This window comes from Platalea leucorodia, assembly GCF_965183815.1.
Source record: "Platalea leucorodia genome assembly, chromosome: 2".
In the NCBI taxonomy this organism is placed as follows: Eukaryota; Metazoa; Chordata; class Aves; order Pelecaniformes; family Threskiornithidae; genus Platalea; species Platalea leucorodia.
The window spans coordinates 99,367,830-99,393,327 of record NC_138824.1 but is presented as its reverse complement, the minus strand read 5'-3'; the positions used below and the strand labels follow the sequence as shown (position 1 = coordinate 99,393,327).

General features: G+C 36.9%; 1 protein-coding gene across 2 annotated transcripts in view; it reads left to right on the top strand.

Moving 5' to 3' along the window:
- The window catches only part of DYRK1A (dual specificity tyrosine phosphorylation regulated kinase 1A), a 90,726-nt gene that overhangs the window by 21,149 nt on the left and 44,079 nt on the right, over positions 1-25,498 (top strand). For both annotated transcript variants that reach the window (XM_082304731.1, XM_082304732.1), the window contains exon 2: positions 7,498-7,577. In XM_082304731.1, the coding sequence (XP_082160857.1) occupies positions 7,568-7,577 (10 nt within the window). In that variant the 5' untranslated portion in view covers positions 7,498-7,567. The remainder of the gene's footprint in view (positions 1-7,497; positions 7,578-25,498) is intronic.

The window sequence follows — 25,498 nt, the reverse complement described above, 5'->3', positions numbered from 1 at the left end:
CTGAAATGGCCCTATTTCTTAAAAAAAAAATAAATAAGTAGTTGCTTATCAGATGTCACCTTTTAAGGAAGTCATAGGTAGGGTGCATGTGTTAACATGAAAAAGAATTAGATTGTTACATACATCTCTTTTTGTAAGACGACATAGAAATAATTAAAAAAATATCTGGATTTCATAAATATCCTTCCCTTTCCTGGAATTCTGTTGTCTTCATGCTTAGGTGGAATTATTTTCAAGGATGATGTAAATGGGACTCTGTAGGAACCACATTTATGCTTAGTGAGGCCATTAAACGGTATAGAAGGAAGGGCTTGGTTATAAGAGTTCAGTGCTATCCAGCAGTTGTGAATGTTTTAGCTGATATTGCAGGAGATGGGCAAATCCTGCTGTAGCATCTCTTTGCTTCTTTTCGATGAGGGAGGGGAATGTAAATACAGTAGCATGACTTTGCTGTTCCAAAACAGTTAAAATGTAACCACACCTGTTTTCCTTGACACTATTAAGTGGGTGGAAAAAAATAACCACTCCCCCCTCTAATTTGTCATTCCTAATATGGTCACTATACTGAAAAATATTTTAAGTTTGTGCTTCTAAAATCAGTATTTTTAGTCAATGAGTAAGAAAAGAAGCATATGCAAATTATCTAAAAAATCTGAAGTATTTGAACTTTTATATTAGTGTGTGGTGGGGTTTTTTTCCTCTTCCCCCCCCCCCCCTCCCATTGTGTCAGTTTAATTCTTCCTAAAACTATAGGCTTTATTCTGGGGTTCACATGAGCAAATAAATATTTAAAAAACAAATCCCAAGTTATCTGGCTGTAAGGGTCAAAGATAAGTTTTACAATGGTCAGTTCCTTCATATACAAGGAAAGCAGTACATTTTTTAGAAGGTATGCGTTTCTTTTCATAAAAAGTGTAGGTTTAAAAAATTTTATGTTATAAATCAGACATTTCAGAGATTGAGATGACACTCTGAAGTCTTACTGAGTTAATACTGGTGTGACGCCATTGTAGGTCCTTCTATGATAAAATTAGGTGCACTTCAGTGTTTAGTGTTCTGACACCAATACTGGCCCAAGAAGCCCCTTTTTGTCCCAGCTGTTTGTTCCTGCTGCCAGGCTGCTGTGCATCTGAAGTGGACCAGATTAGAGAACCGATACGGGATAAAAAGTAGCGGTCTTTTTTTCTGTTCTGCTCCCTGTTTTTCCACCTGGGTCAGTTCCCCAGTGCAATTTGCTGAGTGTGACCCTGTAATAGTAGCACTGTCTCAGCCAAGCAGGTAGTGGTGGAAAGGATACAGGCTGCTTAAGTGCTACTGCTGCTGAAAAGAAATTCTTGCTCAACTGCAACTGTGGTTCTGCCTTTGCCAGGTTTGAATTTGCATGAGAAACTTTGTGATTTCAGTAAAGCTGCTTGTATATGCTTTCACGCTTAAAGGATGGGTTCTTGCATCACATGTTGTAAATTTAGCATAAGAGTGAAGCTAGTCATTCACAGTATATTCTTTTTAGAGGAAGTAGTGCTTTTTGGAACACTGAAAATAATTTTACAGTATAGAAGAAACATGATAGTGTGTTTTGTTTTAGATGCAATTGTTTCATAAGCATCTCACAAATATTGATGTAGAAACTAGCATAGTCTTCTAGTTTAGCAGTGTGCATTTAAAAGTCATTGGGAGTACAAAGTATAATACAAGCCCTTAGGATGAATGGTGTATTGGTGAAGTCTAGTATAAACTCAGTTTTGATAGTTGTTGTCTTTTCGCCCTAACTTGAAAACCAGTCATGTAAAAAAAATGCCCTCTTCCCAAAATTTTACCATTCCTTTTTTTAAGCATGGGGTAAACTGACATACAAAGGTGACTGTGCTCATAGTTCTGTTGAATACGCAAACTAAACTGAAGAGAGGTGTATTATTTTTTCTTACTGAATTATGAATTTTAAAACCTAAAGATAGTCTTAATGTAGTTGCTGACTATTTCAGTGAAAACATTCAGCTAATGGGTTTTCCATAATACCGAAGCACTTAAACCTGGAGACAGGGATCTCGGACTTCTTTGGGAACATGCTAAATGTGATGCTGGTCACGAATTACTTGTATTTTGCTTAGTACTCAGTATATTGGATATCAGGTATAGAAACATGCAGGTGTCCATGACAGTGGAGGGATATATTGGGTTTTCATGCTGAAACCGTATCTGCTTTTAATTCTATGTATGTGATTTCGTGGGTGGACCTGAGATGTTGTACTGAGTTCTACTTTGTACATTGGGTATAAGAAATAGTCTGATTTTTTTTTCTTTTCATTCTCATGAATTATTTCTTATATATAACATCAAATCTGTTGGTCCTAAGTAGAACAGAAGCAGTAAATACGTGTGTGTGTGTGTGTGTGGTTTTCAGATGTATGTTAATTTGTACATCTAAACACACAGGATTTTATCTAGTAACAAAAGATGCTGTATGTGCTAGGTGCTGTAAGAACAATGATTTTGGAATTCTTCAATTGTGTCTCTCTGGGAACCAGTCCTGGAAGCTGACAATCCCTAGCACCCCATGAGATTATTTATGTGTTTTAAATTCCAGTAGTATTGGTTGTACTTCACATTTTATTATGCAGTATTTTAAATAATACACCAAATCTGATGTATTTGGTGAATCTTTTGCCCTGTATGTCTTATGTCAAGCAACACCATTGGCTGGTCGTGCATAGTTGCAAGAGTAGGCTGTTGAGATGCAGAATAACAAGAGCTTAAGAAATTGCTATTCTATAGATTTATATATGTCTAGATCCATTATATTCCAGTATGTTAATAATCTCAATTTAATGGTTTATATTTCAGGATAATTTTCCTAGTAAATAAATAAATATTTTTGCTTCTGAGTAAGTATTTATATTTTATGTTGCTAGCAACAGGCCTGCCTGCATTTACCAAAGGTCAGTGACCTGAATTATGTTCATCTCTGACAACAGTGTGTGTAGTCATGAGATATGCAGAGATTTTTCTGGTACTTCATGAGTATGACTTTAGAAATTACAAAATAACCTTGTCACAGAGGAAAAACTTCCAGAACTTTGTTGTGATTAGTTTGCAAAATCTTTCAATTTTTTACTAAAGGTGCTATATTGAATCTTATAATATAGTGATACTGAATAAGGAAAATAGATCTATATGCAAAGTGTTTTAATTAGTAAAACGTAAAAAGTAAAACCCTCCCCAGCAGCCTTTTCTTTTAATTCAAGCTCCTGGGTGTGCTATTGTTGATATTCTGAAAACTGTCATGGAAAGAATTCCTCATATATGCTAAAAATTAAAGCAAAATTGTAGTGAAAATGTGACTTTTCTTTAAAGGTGTTTATGATAGTTGCCTTTAACACTTCGCAAACTTGTGTTGGATAGAATTGGATAGAATCTTTTAACTCCAGATGCTTTAAATGAATATCTATTATATAAACTAAATATGCAACGTATTATGAGACTTACAAACATTCTTAAGTTTCTGAAATAATATAGTTTAAAAAATCAGTCTTCCTGCTCTGTTGCATCTAGATTCAGCTGAACTGGCTTCCTACTGTGCTCATATATAATAAAATTGTCCCCATTTGCAAAAACTCATGATCTGATTGATATCCAGGCAAACACAAAGAAGAGAAATGGGGGAGGATGATGAAACTTCTTCAGAGAGATGTTAGTAATGGTTTTTGCACTTTAACTTTTTGGTTTTTACAAATATGATTGCTCTGAAACCAACTTTGATTTACAGTGAACCTATTGACATAAGTTGGGTACTGAGTGTTTTGAAGGAAGGAGTGGATGCTCTTAAGGAATACAGTGGAATAAAACACTGGTCCTCAAAGAGGCTAACAGGTGAATTAGGCTTATGGTGCAAGGAAAAGTCAGAGATACGTGAAAGCTTTATGTTTTTCACAGTCACCATCTTTATAATACAGTGGAGTATAACCTGGGATAAAATGTGCTCAGCATCTTTGGCTTATTTAACTAAACATTTTGTAGTAAAGCTGAACTCTACACTTGAAATTATTCATGAATGTGGAGTGGCTTTGGATAGGTAATCCCATTATCTGTATTTTGAGGAGATCAGAGGAGCATTGTGTGGGTAGGAAAGATGAAGAGTAGAAAGCAACAGTAATTAAAATAGGAAATAAAAGCATGAAGTAAAGTTTTAGCATGGTAGCTTTGTAGACAGTTGATTTCTAAGAACTGCTCTCTTTGTTTAAATGAAAGACTTAAGCTTTTATTCTTTTGTTTGCTATACCACTTTCAATAATTTGCTTTTCAACACCTTTCTTGTCGTCTCCTCCTCCCTCTACTCCTTTATTTCAAATTCACTTCTGTTCTATGCCAGTAAGTAGATGAAACTGGGTTCTTGAAGCCCAGTAAATGTTATTACGAAGGGGATTCTCCTAGTCATGATCTCACAGACTGTGATGAGTGGGATTTGTTCTTGCCTCCTCTTATCATCAATTTATTATCTAAACCAGCAAGCCCATGTGCAGGCTATGTAAAAGGCCTTTTGGTTTTAAGAACTTGGCAATGCACAGGCACAACAGAAGACACTCAGTTACTGAGTTTAATGTGTTGCCCTGCAGCTATTATATGCGATTTGGTTGTATCTATTTAAAAAAAAAAAAAACCAACCAAGTTTAAAATGTTGCCTTTTTATGTTGTGTGTCTGTGATACTGTTACCATCACAGTAACTCATTGTCTTTGTCCTCTGCTAATGTTTTAAAATTACTTTGTATGTTGTGGAGCCCTTGTTAGAATATGGTGCTACAATAGACATCTGCCTTTCTACTCAGGATCTTAATTCCACCCTAGTTGGAGAGTTGTAAGGAGACTGAAGAAACACATTGGTTTGTGATAGATATGTTTTGCTGCTTAGCTATGAAGCGGGTGGATGTATTGATTCCCTGTTAATAAACTGTTAATGACTTTATAGTTACATCAGCAACTCTTCCTTATTGCCGGTAGCTTTAAGGTCATCTTCTAAATTCTAAAATAATTCAGGTCTATGTGTGTTACCTTTCCAGTTTGTTTTCTCCTTTCTTACACCTTTGTGAATTCTTTGCAAGATAAATACTTTTTCAGAATTAGTATTATAAGTGATCTTAAAATATTCTAAATTACTTTCCAATCAGCAAAAAGCATAGGTTCCCATATGTATGAAGTTGCTTTACTGCTTTTACAAAATCAGCTGTGTGATTTCAAGTTTTGTAGCTGTAACTTGGTAGTCTCTGTGTTTATTGGATAGTATGTCCTTATCAACTGATTACCTCTTCTCATGGTTTGGAATAGAGTTGGTAGTCTGTTGCCCATGACAGTGCTGTACGTTGCTAGCATTGCGGTCAGTTTGATACAACATTAGGCTGTTGTAAAGCGCCGGAGATGCACTAATGTGCTGCTTTTGGAGCTTACCATTCCCATTGGAGAACTGGCAGAAGACAATGTATGAATGCTCTACAATCTATTTTGGCTGAATATCAGCTAGCTTTGCTCAAACTGTGTTTGTTGATAGTTTGAACTAATCTGGCTTAGTATTGAAACCGGCCTTGATCCTTGCTGTATTTGAGGTACAAGGTGGTAAAGACAAAAGAGTGATGCCTTCAGTCCTTGCAGCTACTACAGCTACTACTGAAAAAGGCTTTCTATAATCTTAGTGTCCATAGGTACTTTTTTTTTTTTTTTTTTTTTAAAAATTGTAGTATCTTGGCCAGAGAGAGCTTTCAAAAATGGGACTGTAGGTCAGTAGCCTTAAGATACCCATGTAGGCTGGACATATCCGATGCTCCAGGACTTCTGTTTTTTGTTTGTTTAAATGCAGGGACTATTTAGTGTAGAGAAGAGTTTATTCTTCCTTCCTTTTTTTCTTGTTCTTGAACACAAGTGACTGCTTCTGCTGAATTTAGTGGGACTAAGCTCAGTGCAAGATACAGTGTCTGTCTGTGCGATGTATACACCTAGAATACATACCAGACTGAATCTTTTATCCAAACTGAAGCGATTTAGGCGTGAGAGTGCCTACTTTGTAGGATCTTGTGTAGCCTTAGGCAGTACTCATCAGCCTTGCCAAGTTCATGGCTACTGTGGATATGGCAGTGACATTCTAGGTCCCTCTGGAACTTAAGTAGTGAAAATCTAAGGCTGTTGATTCATGATGTGGGATGGCCAGTTTTTGTTTGCCCCCTCCATCTTCTGGAGGCATGACAGCAAGAATTCACCTGCTCATAAAATAGCAATAGAACCGCTGCAATACATACTCCTACATGTATCACGTAAGTAATTCTTCCTTGTCTTCCCGCCACCCCTTTGTGTGTGTGTGTGTCTGTGTCTGTCTGTGTGTGCCTGTCACATTTCCATGGCACAAGGAAGAAGCCAGTGTGGTGGCAGAAAAGCTGTCTGGGCTTAGGCTATATGCAGTGCTTAAAGAGTCATTGTTGATGAAGAAATGGAGTGAACTGCAACATTTTCTGCTCAAATTGCAGTATCTAAGTGCATTTTAGGCTAGACACCTTTTTTTGGAGTTACATGTATCAGGAGGTGTTTAAACAGTAATAATCTAGACTCTACAATTTGAGCTGTTAGGTAATTTGCAGAGGTTCTCTAAAATTCTCAGTAATTTGTAAGTGGTTTTGATATTTTCATAGGTTGTAGAGTACTAATGATATTTTGTTGGAGAACAAGTGAAAAGCAAATACTTGAAAAATACTTCGACCAGGGGTTGGTTAGTTGTGGGGTGTTGTGTTTTGGGTGAGGGTTTGTTCTTGTGTGTGTGTGGGTGTTGTTTTTTGGTTTTTTTTTTTGGTAATCCCACCATTCTTTTTAACTTCTGTTAGAGATTTCTTCCTAGAAACTCATGTCTTTATATTTCTTTGTCTTGTAGAAAGTTATAATTTTATTTTTCTGAGCATATTTCAATTTGGTGTAAGGTGAACCTAACTCAATTTCATGTGAGATATGAGGAAAAAATGGACTTGTACATTTATGGATTTATGTGCACTTACAGTTCTATAGTTTGTTGATTTGGTAAAATTGCACAGAAGTTAAGTTGTGTTTTATAAATATTGTTCTGAGGTCCTGTAAAAATCCACATATCTAAGGGCTTTGCAAAGATGGGTGACTATCAGTAATTTCACTTTTGCAGGTTTGAGAAGAGCTTTTTTTGGATGACCTTAATTTTCAGAACTATTCAATGACCAGTTGAAATTTAAGTTAATCTCTGAAATTTTGACATTTAGATAATTTTTTTTTCTAACAATAGATGTCAGTGGAAGACAGTCTTTGTAATGTCTGTCTCTACTTTTACTGTTGGAAACCTACATTGTCTGTTGGAACTTCCTTGGTTTAGCTCTGTGGTTATACTTGAGAGCTAGAGTTGAACTAAGCGCCATGTGGATCTAGTGGAATGGAGGTTTACAGTTTTTTAGCTATCTTATTAATTTGTATTTACACTTACTTCTTTTTTCTTCATTTTGCAGTGTTGTTTCCTGCTGGACTCCCCCTGTCCCCCACACCCCCGCAGGATGATATGAGACTTGAAAGAAGACGATGCATACAGGTGATCTTATTTTCAAGGGCTTTTAGAATGGAAAATCTTTGTTCTTGATCTACTTTTTGTTTCTATTCCATTCTCTGTACCCCCAAAATTATGTTGTTCCAACCTTAGTAGAATATTTAAGAACCTGTGGAATTTTGAAGTCTTTCTTTGCCCTTTCAAACTCTCTTGCAACTGTCAAGGAAGAAAATGGTTTCCCTGAATGGAAATATTGTTTCAGAAGTTCTATGCAAAAAAAGGGGGTTGCTTTTAAAGATGCTAACTAAATGTACTGCTTTTAGTCTTGTCTTGTTTGTTATTTCCCCCTTCTAATGCTCCCCACTTGCCAACAGATGTATGTCACCTGTTTAGTGACAGACTATTTCAATCATTCATTAACTTTCTTTTAAAGAAATGTTATGGATCCATCTGAAAAAGAGCGTAAAAAATTAATAGCCAAGAGTTCGTTATGCCTTATCACATGTTTATGTCAAGTTACTGAGATTTCTCGAGAACTGAGGATAGGATCTTTGAACATCTTTGAAAGTCACTAGCCATTCTTAAAATTGATGGTTTAGGAAATTCTTCCATTTTTTGCTAATCAAAATACTGTAAGTGCCAAGTATATTTGCAGATTAAATAGCTTATTTTTAGTGATACTGTTTTGCTGGAAATATGGTTAATATTTTGACATCGAAAATCATGATCAGCAGAAGTAGAATAAAATTTAGGTTGTACAGGAAAATTGGTGTAGTTCTTTATACCCAAATGCCCTTATTTAAGCAATGAACAGTTCTGTGACTTACATTTTGAGGCCTGTAACAGTGAAGTACACATAAGACAGATCTTTCATTTGCTTGTTCGGCTTTAAAACCCATGAATCCTTGGGGCTGGGAAAAAAGCTAGATAGATTTACAAATGCATGCAGATCATCTCCTGATTGACAGTTTTCAGTTGCATCAGCTGTTCATGCATAAACAGCTTTAGAGGGGTATATTTACATGGACTATGTTGGATTAAGGCCAAGATGCTGTAAGTGGATATTTCATTCTGTGAAAACTAAACATTCGTTCATTTCAGTTGAATGTTTGTAAGTTGTATGTTGATAGCTCAAGTAAAACTGGGTCTAAAGAATTCTAAAATTAGGTGGGGCAAGGAAGAGGAGTAAGAAAAAATATTCTGAAGGGATATTTCATTTGTTTTAAATATATAAATCCAGAGGAATAGCATTTGAAGTCTCAAAATTGAATCTTTCAATGTCCCATCAAATTTGTGGAGCTCTGTCTAGTAGGCAGTCATTGCAATTGGTAACATTGTAGGTCATTTGCTTGTTGCAGTGCAGATTAAAATATAACCCAACTTAAATATTGAGAAAATGGTTTGAAAGCTTTAAAAGTATTCATCCCACAACTGAAAGGAGAGAGAATATTATGAAATAGTACCTTAGGTATCTTACACTGACAGAATTAAGTTTCATGTTGTAATACATTAATCTGATTTAAAACTTAAAACTTAAGCCCTTTCAGTTTTGGTCAGGTTTTCTGATGATGGTGAGCTTGTAGAATTATGAGCTTGAAGAATAGAAATGTATACAAGATTTTGAATTTTAAGTAGTAATTCTATCTTCTAAAGCCCAAATTCTTTATTTGTAAGTCCCATGATAAATACAGAGTGATAAACAGTGGTACCTTGACAAACACTTTCAGGCTTCTGACGTGTCATATAAGTTGGAAATTAGACAAGTAAGATTTATTTGCAGTTTTCTGTTTATTAGGAGAGCCAATATTAGTATGCTGAGGTTCTGAGAATAAACATGATTTGCATGCCTTAAAATGAAAAAATGTACTGTAATTATTTTGTAATGCACTAACAGTGACAGTCATATGATGACTCTGCTGATATCTTTCTCAAGTTCAAAGTAGCTGGTGAGAGCTCAGGCCAGGCACTGAAAGGTTTTGTGGTTGAGGATGGTTCTTTTGCATTTTCAACAAGGCTTGGCTTCTGAGGGTGACTGGTCTGGGTGGCTGATCAGAGATGCATGGTAATGTCTGAGCTACCTTTGGCTAAAGGATGAAAGCTTCTATAGGGTAAATAAATTCTTTGTTATAATGGGCATCACTTCATTTCACTGGAAACTGACCTACTCTAAAACCCTAAAATTATCCACAGCATAACTGGGGGAAAACAATCCTCTTGAGGAAGAGGATTTTTTTCACTTTTTATATCTTGGAATACTTGAATTTTAGATCACCTCTTACCCTGAAAAGAGAGAAATGTATTAAGGTCCACTGCTTAGAAAAAAAAAGTGAAAATATGAAAAAATGGTGATACTGAATCTTATTTTCCAATTTGACTAACCAGGAAAACATATTTGCAGCATGTCTGACTTCTCTTTTTGCCCCGTTCTTAGCATCTATGATATGTAGGACACATATAGAGAAGGGCACTTTAAGATACTGTTTCAAGGACTGAAAGATTTTCAATAATTGCTTTTTGTCAATCTTGTTAACTTGTAGATTTTATAGGATCTAGACTGCTTTTCTGTGAAACGCTGCAAAAGCAAAGCTGGGGGTTCAGCGCATTATAGGAAAAGCTAAATGTATATTTCAGACATGCTTGTGCATTACAAATGCATGTTGTGATAACAAGTTCATGCCTTAGAATGTGGTTTGTAATAAAAAAATATTTTCAGAATGTGAATTTTTCTTTTTTACTTCTTTGTACTTTGAAAGTCAGTCTCTCCAGGACATTTTGTGAAAGGAAGGAACCATAAGTGCCAATGCTGTTACTACCGTTACGGTTGTAGTTATGCTGATAATCATACCAGCAAGTGTTCACTTTTTATGGTGTAGTACCATCACATGTGGGATTGTGCTGTGTACTTGCAAGCAAGGATTCATCTTGTGTTTCAAAGTTCATGTTTTCGAAGTGATTGCTACATCTTGTCCTGCACCTGTTAAGCAGAGTGTAACTGTGGTTTGGTTCTTAGGTTTTTTTCCTTCTCTTTGTGGAGGCTGCCTTATAAAAATGGATTGGTTTTATAACAAAGAACTTTCTGGTATTGGCTTTGATTTCTCTAGTCAGCTGCAGCCTAGGAATATGTAACGAAAAATAATTAGTTGTCTGATCTTTAAGCTTTTGAAGAGCTTAAAGCTTCTTGTCTTTTCTTAACCTTTGTAAGAAGAGGACTCATATCTCAGTTGAGAGTATAAGGGACCGGTATAGATCTACTAAACCAAAAGTACAAGTTCCAGAAGGATCCATTCCTTAACACCACATGCTGATCCTCTCAGAGCAGATTAACTGGTAACAGTTATCGTTGGGGTATTGTTCTTGAAAGCAGAAGGGAAGGAAAAAGAGCCTGCGTGTTCTGAACTGCTTTTTGATGATGATGCACTTTATATTAAAACACAACAGATATCTCTTCCTGATTTAGATCTCCCACAAGACCATTGAACAATGTTGCTTGGGACATTTCTGCATTCTAAGGGCAGCATGGAAACAGGGTAACTGCTATCAGTTGTGTCTTAAAATAATATGTAAATGTTATAGTATTTTTGTCCAATTCTTATGCCTGTATAAACTGATCCAGAGGTTTGATCATGTAAAATCATTAAAAAGAAGTGTAGAGTAGTTATTTTCTCTTTAATTGTGTGGTAGAATTTATCATGTATTAACTTTATTTTTTTAACATATTCACATTTTTATGAGTAGATTTGAATGTAGAAAACAGATCAAAATAATAGTTACATCAAAATCTTCTCATCATGAAAGTATGTTGAATGCACCAGAGATGTTGAGAACCAAGCAAGTGATATAAAATGTGAAAATGGTATATTGAAGTTTGATAAAACATTGGAAGGGATCATATTGCTCTTAACTTCAAAAAAATATTGTTCATGTTTGGAAAAGAAAAAAAAGCCATTCCAATACTACTCAATAAGAATAGTGCAAGAACAATGGAACAGTAAATACTTGCATAAATACTTGCCTTCCTCCCCCCCATCCCAGCTGCATTGCTTATTAAAATATAACAAATGCAGAGTAAAGACTTCTGGGAAGGTCTTGGATTGGGTTGAGTTTATAGTCTTGCAAGTGTTCAGGTTTTAGTTTTATGTAAGAGTGAAAAATGAAAATTTAAAATTGGGCCATGTTCCTCTCATCTCATATTCCTAATATTTTAGCTACTGATTTCATTGAGCCTGTAGCTATTTTGAAGAATGTTTTTATATGTGTCAGTAGTAAAAAAACAAACCAAAGCAAAAAACCCCCCACTGTTATTCTGTAGTCAGAAAAAACTGTGTTCAATATTGCTGCTCTGTATTTGGAAGTTCATCTGTGTTACGTTATACCAGATCTGCTGATATGCCTTTGAACTAGTTTGTTGAGAGCTACTTTAGGTTTTACTAGGGAATTCCAGAAACTTACTGGAGCATCACCTTTTTATCACTTACCTGTATCTTCTTGTGGAAATGACGACTGTACTATCTATGCTTCCACTTAAGTGATTGCATGCCTGGAGTGTCTTTTGTGAGAGGTATGCTGTTGGCATAAAACCAGAACTGGGTTGTAGAGGGGCAAACGTTTGGCCTGTGTGCTAATTCCATGCTGAAGCATGGCATGGGCTGGTTCTGATTTTTATTCCAATTAGACTGATTCTGTCCATCAGTAACTTGTTCACATATTTGACTGTATCGTTACAGGCAGTTTTTGTTGCATATTCAGGTCTTGGCTGGGCAGATAAACAGAAGTTTAACATAAACAGAAGATACCAAGAAAGTAACATAAGAGACAGGGTTGCTCATTAGTAGTGGAAGTTTTAAATATAGATAGCTAATGAGCACTTCGCATGAATAAGAATGCTTTTAGGGTTAACCACTGTTTTTACATAGATAACTCCCTTTGCAGGAGTTGTTCGTGCTGTCTTTCTGGCTGTTAGTTTTTTGTCAGCAGTTGTGAGAAAGCAGTCTGGAACGAGTTGAACACAGTTGCTTACTGAAGGGCAACAGTTATCATATTGAAAGTGGAAGTTCTGCTTTTCAGAGATGGAGTCATTGACCTCAATGAATGATAACCTTGAAGTCAAGAGACTAGATTAATGCTCTACTTTCTGTATTTGAGATCAGAAATGTGAAAACCTGGACAGCTAAAGTTAGATTAATGCATCCATATTTAAAAAGAAGTTGCCTATTTAAAAGAAAAGGGATTTTTTTTTCCCCTCCTCCAAAGTTGCTTAGTACCCGTGATATTGAAGATACAAGTTTTCAGCCTCAGTCCTCATCTAAGAGGAAACAAATGACAAAAATCCTGTTCCAGAGTTTTGGCATGGAAGTATAGCCTGGTGGAGAATGCTACTTTGGTTATTCAGGAACAGGCTGAAGCATCTAAACCAGAAAATCTTTAGAGGCCTCTGTTTTTATTTAATTTGCTTCCTCCTAAGAGAGAGCAGCTCTCTTCCTCTTAAGAGAGAGAGGTGTGAATTCCTGTAGAAAGCCCTGTTAGTAGTTGTCTAGTTTTTTTTCACGTCTGGAAGTTTCATTTGTATTTTGCAGCAAAAGTAATTGAAATATTCTTTCTTAGCCTGTTCATAAGAGCGCTCAGTGGGGCTCACAGAGGCATTGGGTGGCAGTAGTCAACAGCAGCTTGTTTCTTCAGGAGGACAGGGAGCGGGGGGGACACCGGGCTCCAGCCACTGCAGCCGAGTTTCCCTCTCCTGTGTTGGTGGAGTTGAGATGTTGACAGCTCAGTGGACCATCAAGATAGGAGATTCAGAGGAGCGTTGCAATTTCAAAAGCATTATGTGGCTGCATAATGCTTGAAATAAAAGTATCTTAAAGATACACATCTATAGTTTTACTATTTTGGAAAAGTAATTTCTATTCATTTTGTGTCCTGATTTATGTGGTCCTCTTTTAAAAACTTTTTTTTGAGGTAACCTTCAACAAAGTATTAAGTGACGAGGACGTTTCTTTTTAATGAACAGTAGAGCTCCAGCAGCTACATTGCGAGGCTGAAATTTGTTTCTGCTACCTATTTCTAAGAGCAAAGACTCACTTAGACTTGAGAAAAATTTGATTTTTAACAAAAAATTCAAATTCAGATTAAGAATTACAGTCTTAACTATTATAAAAAATAGTGTACATTTCCAGAATTATTGGTCAGTCCACTGAGAATGCCCAAGGTCTACAATGAACATAACACTACAAATATAGAATCTTTCTTATAGCCCTTAAAGTCATCAAATGAGCAGCTGTAATGAAAAAGCCCCTGTGGTGTCAGTGTTCAGTCTGTGAACGAAAAGTAAAGGTTCTCTTGGGTAATGCAGTAATAGGATGGCTAGACTGCATTTAGAGCTGCTAATATAGTCTCGGCATTGTGCTATATCATGTTGACTTACTGGCTCAGGTGTTTGCTAGTGTGAGTGTTCCTGTCTTAGGCATCATACGGTACAGCAGACAGCTTTTTTTTTGTCCTGTTTTGTGTGCTTTTAGTAGCAAACTGTGTTCACGGAGTGATACTGTTTGCCTGGGTTGGGAGGTTTTTGAGTGAAGTTAGGAGAGGAGATGGGCTTTAAAGTGAATCTTAGCCCTGTGCTTCTTGGGGGAAGGCCATTGGTTTATACCTAGAGGAAGCTTCTTCCCTTGAACTCAGTAACACTAGTTCAGGAGCTTGCCTGTTAGAGCTTTCTAAGAATCACATCTGAAGTCTTGCGTTCCTAAAGTACATCCTAGGGTGCAAATCTTTCATTGCACACAGCAATAGCTTTATTTGGATTTGCTATCTGTGGAGACAGAATACCCTAAATTCATCAGTTTTTACCAGCCCTAGCACTAAACAAGCTTAATAGTGGCTTAACTTCAACATGCACCACTGTAGTTCCTTAGCATATCCTGTGTAGAATCCATAAGCAGGGGAATAAATGTTTGTAGGAGGCATCCTATTTTAAAAATGACGCAGTCAGATGTAAATGACCTCTCCCTCCATCCCTGAAGAGTTATATTCTTTTGGGGTTAGGTTTCAAGATACAGAGAGAGAGGCCATAGGATGGCTCTCTTAACAGCCAGTCCTGAGTACTTGATAGTTCTTGGTAGGAATTCTGTTGATAATACTTTATCAGGTGGGGGGAGTGCAAGAACTATGCAAATATTGTTCATAAATCTTGATGAAATTGGACATTATAACTTCTTAAAAAAGGTTATTTCTCTGTTTCTAGTCAGCCTGCTGTTTCCTATTCAGTTCAATTCATCGCTTCATATATGGTTTTTAACATGTTTATATTAAATGCTGTTCCAGACAGTGGTGACCACAAGTTCTGTTAGCTTGATGCCTAACTAGTATGCCAAGCTGGTATATTACCAGCTTGTCAAAGCAACATACGATACACTAAGACTTGATGATGGAGTTTTTTGCCTAATCGTATGTAGGGGAGTAAGTGTCCCTCTTACCAGGTTTTATGATAGTTTCCATGTCTTAGTATGCAATCAACTATCCATGCTTATTAGCTTGGATATTTCCGTAAGACAACTTAAGGACATACTTGTCAGCCATTTTATGTCACTAGATGCAGTTCAGACATAATCTAAGTGGGTCTCGTTAAAACCTTCTGTACTAAGGAACATAATAAAGCTTGGAAAATGTCGTAAAACTGAGAATGTTTCAGTTCTCAGATTTTCATCTTGACACTCTATTCTCAAAAATACATATTTGTTGATAAGCTGTTACGGACAATGATTAGATTAGAGAGCAAGAAACAATCATTTGTTTTTATGAGTGGTAGTGAGACATCAAATTTGCAGTTTTGACCTTTCAGTTATCCTGGCAACAATGGGTAATAAGGAGCACAACATAGATTGATCAACCAAAGTGTCATTCTGAAGGCTTGCTTCTGAGGCCCAGCACTTCATTGATGCTTACATCTAACTCCTGTTGACATTTTGCTGAGTTAAGTACCTAAATATCTTTGAAGATCTAGATTTTAGTATATTGCAGATAGAGACAGCTGTTGAACATATTTGCTGTAAAGGTGGAACAGGTGGCAGCAGTTTTGTTCCAGACATAGAAGAGAGATTTGTTCTTGTTTTCCTCCTCCCCCATGGAAAGCTATTGGTGCCTGCATTTTCCTAACAAATTGGTTCTTAAGGGTCCCTTAAAAACTGAGGATACAAACATAGTATTAAGTTCTACTTGTACTGGTTAGTTCTGGTTCTGCTAACTGGTTTCTTTTTTGCATACTCCTGACTTCTATTTCTTTGTCTTATTGAATCCACTTTATGTGTTAACAGAGAATCCAACCTAAAATTTGGTACACCACCCAGCATTGTTGCCTTGTCTCACAGTGTCTTTACTAGCATCACAGAGAATTTTCATATTTGTGCATCTGGCCTGTTTGAGGCCAATATCTTGGAGTGAAGTTGCCACTTTTTCACACTACCTCTGAAATATAATGTAGAAGGATCGATAGATGCACTCTGCCAGGAAATAAAGTAGAAGGATTGTGTTTGCAAAGGTGGGTGAAGTTGATTTCATTCTTACCTGGTTTGTGGACACAAGCGATGTTTTACCTGGTTATGTAGGCAGTAAGGCATTTGAATAGAGAAGTAGTATTGTAGTACTGTGATTATAGTCCACAGTTCCTCAGGGCTGTCTCACCATTCCAGAGGAATAAATAACTGTTTCTGGCAATACATGAAGAGCCCTGTACAGACAGCAGCGATTATAGAAGCCCAAGAAGTGGGATGAATACAACCATATTTTGATGGATTCTTTTTTATATGATAGCTTATCTGTAGTAGGACTTTCATCCATCTTCATGATCCTCCAAGGTCACTGAATATGCCTAGATGGCTTGAACTGAGACTGCAAGTTTTTATATGTTAGTAAAACTATGTATGGTTTCACCTGTCGTTAGTATGAGTACTGACTTGCTAGTAATGTCCCTCAGAAGTAGATCAGATCCTTCTCTGTGAGTTGGATTGAATATAAAACTGGTAAGTGATATCTTCATGTAAGTGTGGAATATTGGCTTACATGTATAGATCAGCTTATTAAAAAATAATAATAATAAAAAAAAAAAACAACCAACAAAACCAAACAAATATGTTTACCATGTTTTGTACCTTCCAGTGATACAGAGGCTTTGTGCTAGCTTGGAATGAAAGGATGAGTTTGCCCTTTGAAATATTTCCCTTACTAAAGTTTATCAAAGTATCTGTGAAAAGCAACAGATATCCATCATACTTTCATTTACAACTTCGTTTTAGGTAGTGGTCCATATTTTTATGTTAAGGAGATGCTTTAAGTGGGCTATGTGTTAACTCCTTAAAGACTGTAAAGGAGCAGTAATCTATTAATTTACTTACTCTTGTTTCTTCATAATAAGTTATACATTTCTAAAACTTTCTGCCGTAAAATTAAGTAATCATTTTACAGGGCTGAGTAATTCTTGGAGACTTACCTGAGTAAAACGATGTATCCATAGCGTATAATTTATTTCTGGTGCTTCGTCTCAGAAGGTGGTGTACAAAAGTTAGTGTTTCTTCTAAGCTAAACCTTCACATCTCTGGAGTTTTCTCCAAAATTCAGTTTTTCAAAATTGGGATGTTGAGATGTTGAAGGAAAACTTTGATTCTAGCATTAAGATGATTCTGATAAATAACTAACTGAAAAAATAAAAGGTAGTTTTGCGTACTTCAATTTAGACTAGTTTGTGAAGATCTTTGCATGTATGTGTTTTGTACTTGGTGATCCTCACTATCAACTAGCTGTTCCTGTCCTTTGATCTCAGTGTCCAGTTGTCTGGTTGGAGCACTAGCTTCTTTTAAACCAAACACCTTGCAAAGAAACAGATTCACCAGGACAAAATCTTGAAGCAAGCAGTGCAGTTTTTAGACAACACCTTTTGGCATGTGTTCCTTTCTCTTTCTTTGCACCCCAGTATTTTATAAAAAATGCATTCACAACTGCACCTTTTCTGTTTTGCCATTTTCACTATTTGGAAGGAGATTTTCTCAAGATAGGTAGAAGACACTATTTGTAAAGTACTCCAAAAGAGAGCTGCAAGAGCAGATGTAGTCTGAAGAGATTTAAGAATAAAATTTCACAGACAAAAAGGCCCACTTCTCTGTTAGTAAATTTAATGTTCCCAGCCACTGAAGCCGATCACATGGAACAGCACACATCTGTGCTAGTTAACTGTCCTAGCCTGTAAAACTGGGTGGCTGCCTGAAAACTGCCTATTGGGAAGGATTCCTGGAACATGCTGACTGCCACACATTCCCAGGAGTTACTGGGGAAGAGTGCTAGTTGGAACGGATGCTATGAATGCTCTAACGTTTTACGAACACAGTGGATCATAGAACCTTCCTCGGCCCAGCTGAATCTGTTGGTATAGATGCACACAGCTGCTAGTTCCATGTTTACTGAACTATTAAGTCTGTTGTTGTCTACTAGTCCTTAAAGGAGGACGGGTAGAATCCTTTTCCCTTTGGACTTACTGTTGTCTCAGAAGAAAATTGCTTTTTATCTTCCTGGTCAAAACAAAGAAAACACTGTAGTTTTACCTTTTGTTATGTATACATAATATATGTAAATATATATGTGTGTATATAACTTATTTTTCCTGACCTGGAGCTGCAGGAATATTGCTTTGCTTCCTTCTCACTTACAAAGCCTGAGAGAATTTTGTGTTGTTTTCCTGTAGGATTTCTTTGGAAGTTCTCTTTTCTTCCATCTTCTGACAAATTGTATCTGTAAAGTTGTTCTTGTTGTCTGGCTTAGGCTGAGTTTATGGCCTTTATGGGTCTTTGTGACTTCTCTTCTGAATAAAAGAGATTTTCCTCAGAAAAAAGAGGCTGTTTCACACCCAAATCAATTGGTCAATTTTCAAGTGAGGATTCTGAAACTTCATTTTAGAATGCTGTGTTCAGCTTTGTATTCCTACAATGATACTGGTAGCAAAAGGCCCCAGGCAACAACTGTTCGAATCTTGAGAAAGGCAAAAAGTAGTTGTTGTGTTTTTTGTTTGTTTGGTGTTTTCTTCTATGTCTGGAGGCATGTGGAGCTCCAGGGGAAGGCAAGAAGCAAAACTTCATTTTTTTTTCTTGGGAGAAATCCAGACTCTATAGGCTGCCATCCAAATGCAAAAATTCTGACACTATCTGTTGAGAAAAAGTGCCACCAAAACGTAGCTAGCTGAATACTCCACTTTTGCAATAGAAGGCAGTTTCCTTAAATAGAATTTGGGAGCTAACTTCGTCTAGAGCAATGATTTGGGTTAAAAACACTGCCAGATCTATAGTGACGTCTTTTTACTTGAAGTCTTCCACTCTGGCTACAGGTATTTGACTCAGATGCATGTAAACACTTGACAGCTCACGAATAATCTGTCCTGTAACTCCATGATCTATAGCCTGTATAATGTGAATGAAAAATCTACTTTACCATTTTTTTCGGGGAAGGGGCTGATAGAGAAGAGAATGGAATTCTTGCTTTGCGCAAATACACCTGCTCATGATTTACAGCTTGGTTATAGTTTAAGAATATTTTAAAACAGTATTTTATTGTTTTACTTTGTATCACACTTTTTTTTTTCCCCAGAGATCTGAGTTTATTAGCAGTATCTTTTTGCCATCAAAAATCCACATTATCCTCGATAACAGATTAGCAGTAGCTTCATCTTTCCAAGAAGCTGCAGTAAACCATTAGGAAGATGGTTAATCTCCCTCTTAGATAAGCCTTTTGATCAATTTAAAGAAGAGTGAATTGGTGTCTTATGAGCAAGTCTATGTAGAAGGCTACTTAAAGTGATTTGGTCTCCTTTCAAGATTAGCTTCTTGGTTATTTATCTAATGAATCAGCTGAATTTCATTAAAGACCAGGTAATTAGAGAGGTATTGCACCTTTTGGATAAATGGGACCTCTGACAGAGGTCTGTCTGTCCTTTCTGTCTTTCCTTGTTCAAAGATAGGAACTATCTGCAAGGGTTGATCAGGTTTTGAAAGTAAGAAATACCTTAGAAAGTTATTAGAAGTGTCTGTATAAGGTGCTCCATGGAGAAGCATCAATATGCTCAATTTTGAAGAGTCGGGAGTCTCTTTTATTCAGCTCATTCTGGGGCTCTCAGAACAGTTAGAGGGCAAAGGACAAGCATGTTAACTTCTAAGGATGAATGTGTATGCCTCACATGCTTCTGGCCTTCAGTAATTAAATCCTGTCTGTCTAGTTCCTCATCTGAGTAGACAGAATGGCTGTAGTATCTAATCTACTTGATTACAGAAGGGGGTTGTATGCATGGGTCCACGGACTATTGATCTTTCTTCAAGTTACATTCCTTGATTCTAACCTTATTCTTTGCGACTCTGATCATTCCTTCAGAACTCAGAAATAAAGTAGTAGGCGTGCGCGTGCACATGCACACACGTTTCTTCCAGGCGAATTGCCCCTTCTGCTGATGAACATAGAGAAAATAGTTTGGATGAATTGTTCCCAATGGATGAGCTGAACTCAGTTATCTGCCATTTTGGGTACACATAAACTGAAGAAAGATGGAAAGTCTTCTAGTGTTTCTTATAAAGTTTTTCCTTATTTGTTTGAACAGAGTAGAGCAGAGTGGAGTATGAAGCACCACCATTAAGGAATATTAGCTGCTTTTATCAGATTTGTCAAAAACTAGCTGAATTTTGCTGGGGAAACTCAAGCTAACATAAAAAAAGAGAGAAAGTGGGGAGGTGTCTGTCTTTCCCCAGTTTTGGAATTGAGTCTAGTTTTTAGAGTAGCTCTGCAAACTTTATAGATGATATACATAGATAGCTATTAAAAATATTTGGTAGTAGTAAATAGATTAACTCTTGGCAGCAGATTCAGTTACACCAAAGGCAAGTAGAAACAGATTGGGACATACATGCATAAATTTGTATTCTTATTTAAGAGCTTTTCAAAAGCTTTGTTTGCACAGCTATGTGTCTGTGATAACCAAATGATAAAGCTCCACATTATCTCAGTAGGAATTTTGGTCAGTGTTGAGAACTAAAAATTCTGTTCCATATGCAGAAACATGTATGCATGGTTTCTTTAAAAATGATGATAGCTGTATTGTCCTTGATAAAGAAAGACGGGAGAATGTCCAGTGAGAGAGAGAAGTGCAAAGGGAAAAGTGGAAGTGTAACCGTTTCTTTTCATTTGGGGGACTTTAGTTGGCCTATGATTTTTTGGGGGTTGTTTTTGTTTGTTTGTTTGTTTGTTTGGGAGTTTGTGGGTTTTCTGTTACTTCCCCATAATACTATTTAATACAAAGTTTACGTTCTTACTTGGCACACGTTAGCCTAGACATATTCACTTACTTTGTTATTTCTTTAACATGTCAAGGTTAGATAGTTCAGTGTTTTTCCTTTGTCATCACTAAGCCAGTATACTGAAATTTTGTGATCCTGCATTTCTGTAAATAAAAGAATTGTAGCTTCCCACAGCAGAGTTCTTTCCTATTCCCTCTTCAAATAGGATATTGGAAACTTTGAAGAGAAAATGTGAAGAGAAATGCTTCAATATAGACTAAACAAGGCTGTAGGAACCTATCAGGTCATATTCTTGTGTTCTCATGGGTTCTCCCTATGACAGGAAGATATGCTGCCTCTTTTTTGATGATGAGCACAATCTAGCTCAGTCTTCTATTCATTGGAGCTTTAAACCCTAGGCAAGACAGGAGCACCAGCAAGTTTCAAGATTCTCTCCACAGATAGCTTTTTTCAGCCTCAGAATCAAGCAGACAGATAAGTGTCTTGAATCTTCTGCCTTTTGGGAAGGGGTAGTTGGCTCCTGACCATTAGTCTGCAGTGTGCCCAGGTGCAGACCTCTGATTTGCTTCGTGGTCAGAAGACTAATCTCCCTTTCTCCTGTGAGGTGTTTCCCAAGTTTTTCAGGCCTACTGAGAATTCAAGAGACGTTCACTGTAATGTCGTACCCATGAGTGTGGTAGAGACAGACCATTTAGAAAAGTTGTTAGAAAAACAGAGCATATGCAACCAAAACCAAAGTCTCTGCAGTTAAACTCTGGGCCAACCTTATGACAGTTTCCGCATCTATAGAAAACACAGTGCTATGACCAAGTATGAACGTGCTTAGTGGTTCACTACTGAGGACTTTGCTTCCCTTGAAAATCTATGGAGGTTGAAGTGGAGCTGATTGGGGACTTCATTGCTACTACAAACTTGTTTCTCATGCCCAAGAAGATGATTTGGCTTGCTTTCTCTATTTGGTACCATGAGCGTTTCAGAGAAATCCCTCCGTGGCCTTTGGGACATGCTTATGTAGGAAGACAGATCAGGTTACGTTATTCTCCATTGTTTCTACAGTTGTGGAACACACAATGAAATAATTATCAGCACATGAAGAAGGCTATCTCTGACTTGAGTCCTTTTAATACTGTCTCTTCATCATTAGTCTCTGTGCAGCTCTACCTTACCATATGATTCCCCTTTTGTAGCATAACGTTTAATCATTGCTGACATTTTGAAACATTGGATTATTGGCTAAAGGTGGCCGGTACCATGGTACTCTCAAGAGTCTACCACGTTTCCTTCTCGCAAATAATGGCAAAGGCAATTTTTCCATTTCTGTCCACTCCCTTTTGTTTCTAGAGATGTTAGGAAGTCTCCCGTTACCCCTTTGTGGGGCAGAAGAAGAGAAAAAGAAGGGAAGGTCCCCTGTGGTGCCTTCTGTTTGTACGTGATAGGGCTCTCTGAAGTTGCTAAGAATTGTAGCACTTCTGCAAATTCCTATAGGAGTCTTGAAGAGCCTGTCTGAGATTGACTGACATTTTGAAACAGTTTTGTGCTAGCTTGTACAGAAATGCCAGCGAACAACACCGTATTGCTTTCAACCCAGATGCTTTGGCAAATAGCAGCTTCATGTGTTGCCACTGCTTGGCATAATGACTGATGTTACAAAGCAGTAGCAGGTGGTTTGGATTTTTTTCTGCTCATTCTGCACCAAGTCCCTATTTTTTGTTTTTGCAGTGGCTTTGGAGCATGATAAACAATATTGCTCTTTTTTTTCTGGAAAGGATTTTAAACTCTTAGATGCACTTAGTAAAAAGTTGGGCTCAATGGCAGTCTACCGGATGAGGATACTAAGTTACCCAGCTCTCATTTTCTTTTACAGACATCTTATAGGTGACAGATACTATGCTTGTTTTATACTTTCCCCCCAAAATTAATCACTGTAGTAACAGAAAGTCCTATTACTTTGAAGATTGTTTTATAACCGCTCTAGTTTATGCCCTGCTGTTGGTAACATCCCTTCTATACCCCTTTTCAAGCATCTTTTCCCACAATAGCTTAACATAGGCCTCAATCTAATAAATCTGCTTTTTCAGTCATGGGGAGGAGGGCACTTCAAATTTCTTCCCTCTTATCTTAGCATCTACTTGCTAGAGAAGAATCATGCTGTTAAAATGTGCATCTTCAAGCATATGTTTGCCAGAGTCCTCACTGTGGTAGCTGCCTGCCATACATGAAGCAGGGTGTTTCATAAGCCTTGGCTATATATGCCCATTCATTCTATAGAGCTGAAGAGATAATGTGCCTTATTACAATAATGCTTGAATTAGAAAGTTTCCTGTTCTGTTTTTTTTTTCTTTAAAAAAAATAAATAAGGAGAGATTTTGTTGTTTCTAAATCAGGTAAAACTATGTTTCATTCTCTTACTTCACTGAGAACGCACTTTTAAATAAATTTACCGTAATGCTGAAGCTTTGAAATGCATTGGTACCTAACTTTTTAAGATAAAGAGATCATGTGTTAATTGTTTCACTTTTCTTGACTTGCAATGCCCAGACCCTTGGTAACATGGCATTTTAGGAGATCGTGGTTCTTTTGCATTACAGTGCAGTTGTGTCTGGTGCCTATAAATGTAATGTTCAGTATGTGCTTATGAACTGGAAGTATACTCTGACCAGACCACTGGCACAGTTGTGTTTGAAACTCTGTAAGAATTAAAAGCCTGCAGGGCTTAGAACTTCGTTAGCATTTATGCTATGAACTGAACTTGTGATGATCTTTTCACAGAACACAGTTGTTAGCTGAACCTTGAAGAATTGCTTGTTTGTTTAGTGTTTGGATCCCATTAATATTTTTACATAATCCCCTTTCCTTAAAAACATACAAGTCTCTTTCCTTAGGTGGAATGTTTTTCTCCCTCTGCACCTCTGTGGAGGCAAGAAAACCCCAACCAAATCCAAAACCATGCCTAGCCATCTGGTCAGATTTTCCTTGGCATAGTTATATATATCCTTCAGGGAATGGTGGAATGATTTCTTCCCTCCCTGCCCCATTTCTGCATCCCCTTTGAAGTAACCTGTCTTTTCTGGTGTCCAGAGTATACCTCTGTATCTCTGCATTGGTCCCCATATTGATGCTGCAGATGCATGTGACCGGCAGCTTTCAGTAGTTTGCTCTGAGCATTGGCATGTAAAACCCAGAGACTGATGGAAAGAGAGGCTTAAATGTTACAGTTTAAGCATGGCAATTGGAACATGTTGTCTTTGGTTTATGCATCTTCCATAATGTCCCTAGAAGAGAGAGGTGGCACTCTTTGGAAAGGAGGAGCCCAGTCATGGCAAACATGAACTCCAATCTCTGCTTACAGAGTTTTTGTGACCTGAGAATAAGATTTATAGAGGGATGTGGCTGAAGAAATAGACAAAACTTAAAGGTTTAAATTTGCACAACTCTGGTACTTGAGTGGCATTGCTCTCATCATTATTATTGGTGGGAAAAACCCCCACAATTTTAATTGTTAGCTGTAATTTTTTAATACATACTGCTTAGTTTATACTAGAAACAGTAAAGCCTTTGAAGGAAATGTATGAGTTACACTTAAAAAATAATTTTCTTAGATCATAGTATTATCCTAAAGGAATAGCGATACAGTTTGTTTTGTTTTGTGGGTGGGTTTTTTGTTGCTATTTTTTTGTTTTGTTTTAAATTTTTCTGTTTTAAAATTTGTGCTACTTGAGAGAAATGAATGCAATTTACAGTGAGCCCTGCTTTGGGGTCATATTGCTGTTTGGATTAATGAAACCCAGCATCACTGTCTTTTGGTGGGTGCTACTTGCAAGTACGTATTCAACCATACTTAAATTTTTTCTCATTGAAAGCTACTACTTCAATGTGAGACAAATAAAAAGAAGTAATTACTTAAACTTAAAAGTGTGTATGCTAAATACAGAAATTATTACAAGGGCAGGAAATGGGTCTTTCACGTAAGTGCTTTGGAATTGTGAGGTTTCACTGTATGTGTGAAAGCTTGAGTTTATTTCTGATTTTAGTTGGAGTTCTCTGTGATTAGCAGTACCTAGATACAGAAAAGTTTTAGAAGTTTTTACTGGGGAATGATTTGTTATTTAATGACTTAAGTCTGAATGCAGTTTGTCAGGAAGTAAGGACTGGCTTGAGATGGCTATTGTAAAATGCAGGTGTCAGAATATCGGTTATCAAATTGTTGAGAACACAGCAGAAAAATGATTTAGCTACAATTTGCAGCTTGTCAATATTTTATAGAAGAAAATAGTTCTGGTGCTTCCAGTCTACTTTGGAGTTAGGAAAAAAAACCTTTTCGAATGTTGTTATTTTTATGAACTATAATATGGATTAATATGGACAGCATGCCTAGGAGTTCATAAGTATTCTGGTTTTTAGAAACTATACCAGAATTTCTGGTTTTAATACAAAGTATAGAAACAGTGAACTGTCTCCAAGTGCAACATAACTGCTCTGTTAGTGGCCAAAACTGAGTATGTACTATAAACTTATGTTTGAGTGAAATTAACTATTTTAAGATCATATATGAAATCAGCCACTGAAGGCATTCCATGGAATCATTACACCAGCAGATTCCCCATAATCGAGGTGTAATTTGTAATGGTAGATATTTTTTTGTTGTTCAGTTTGTTA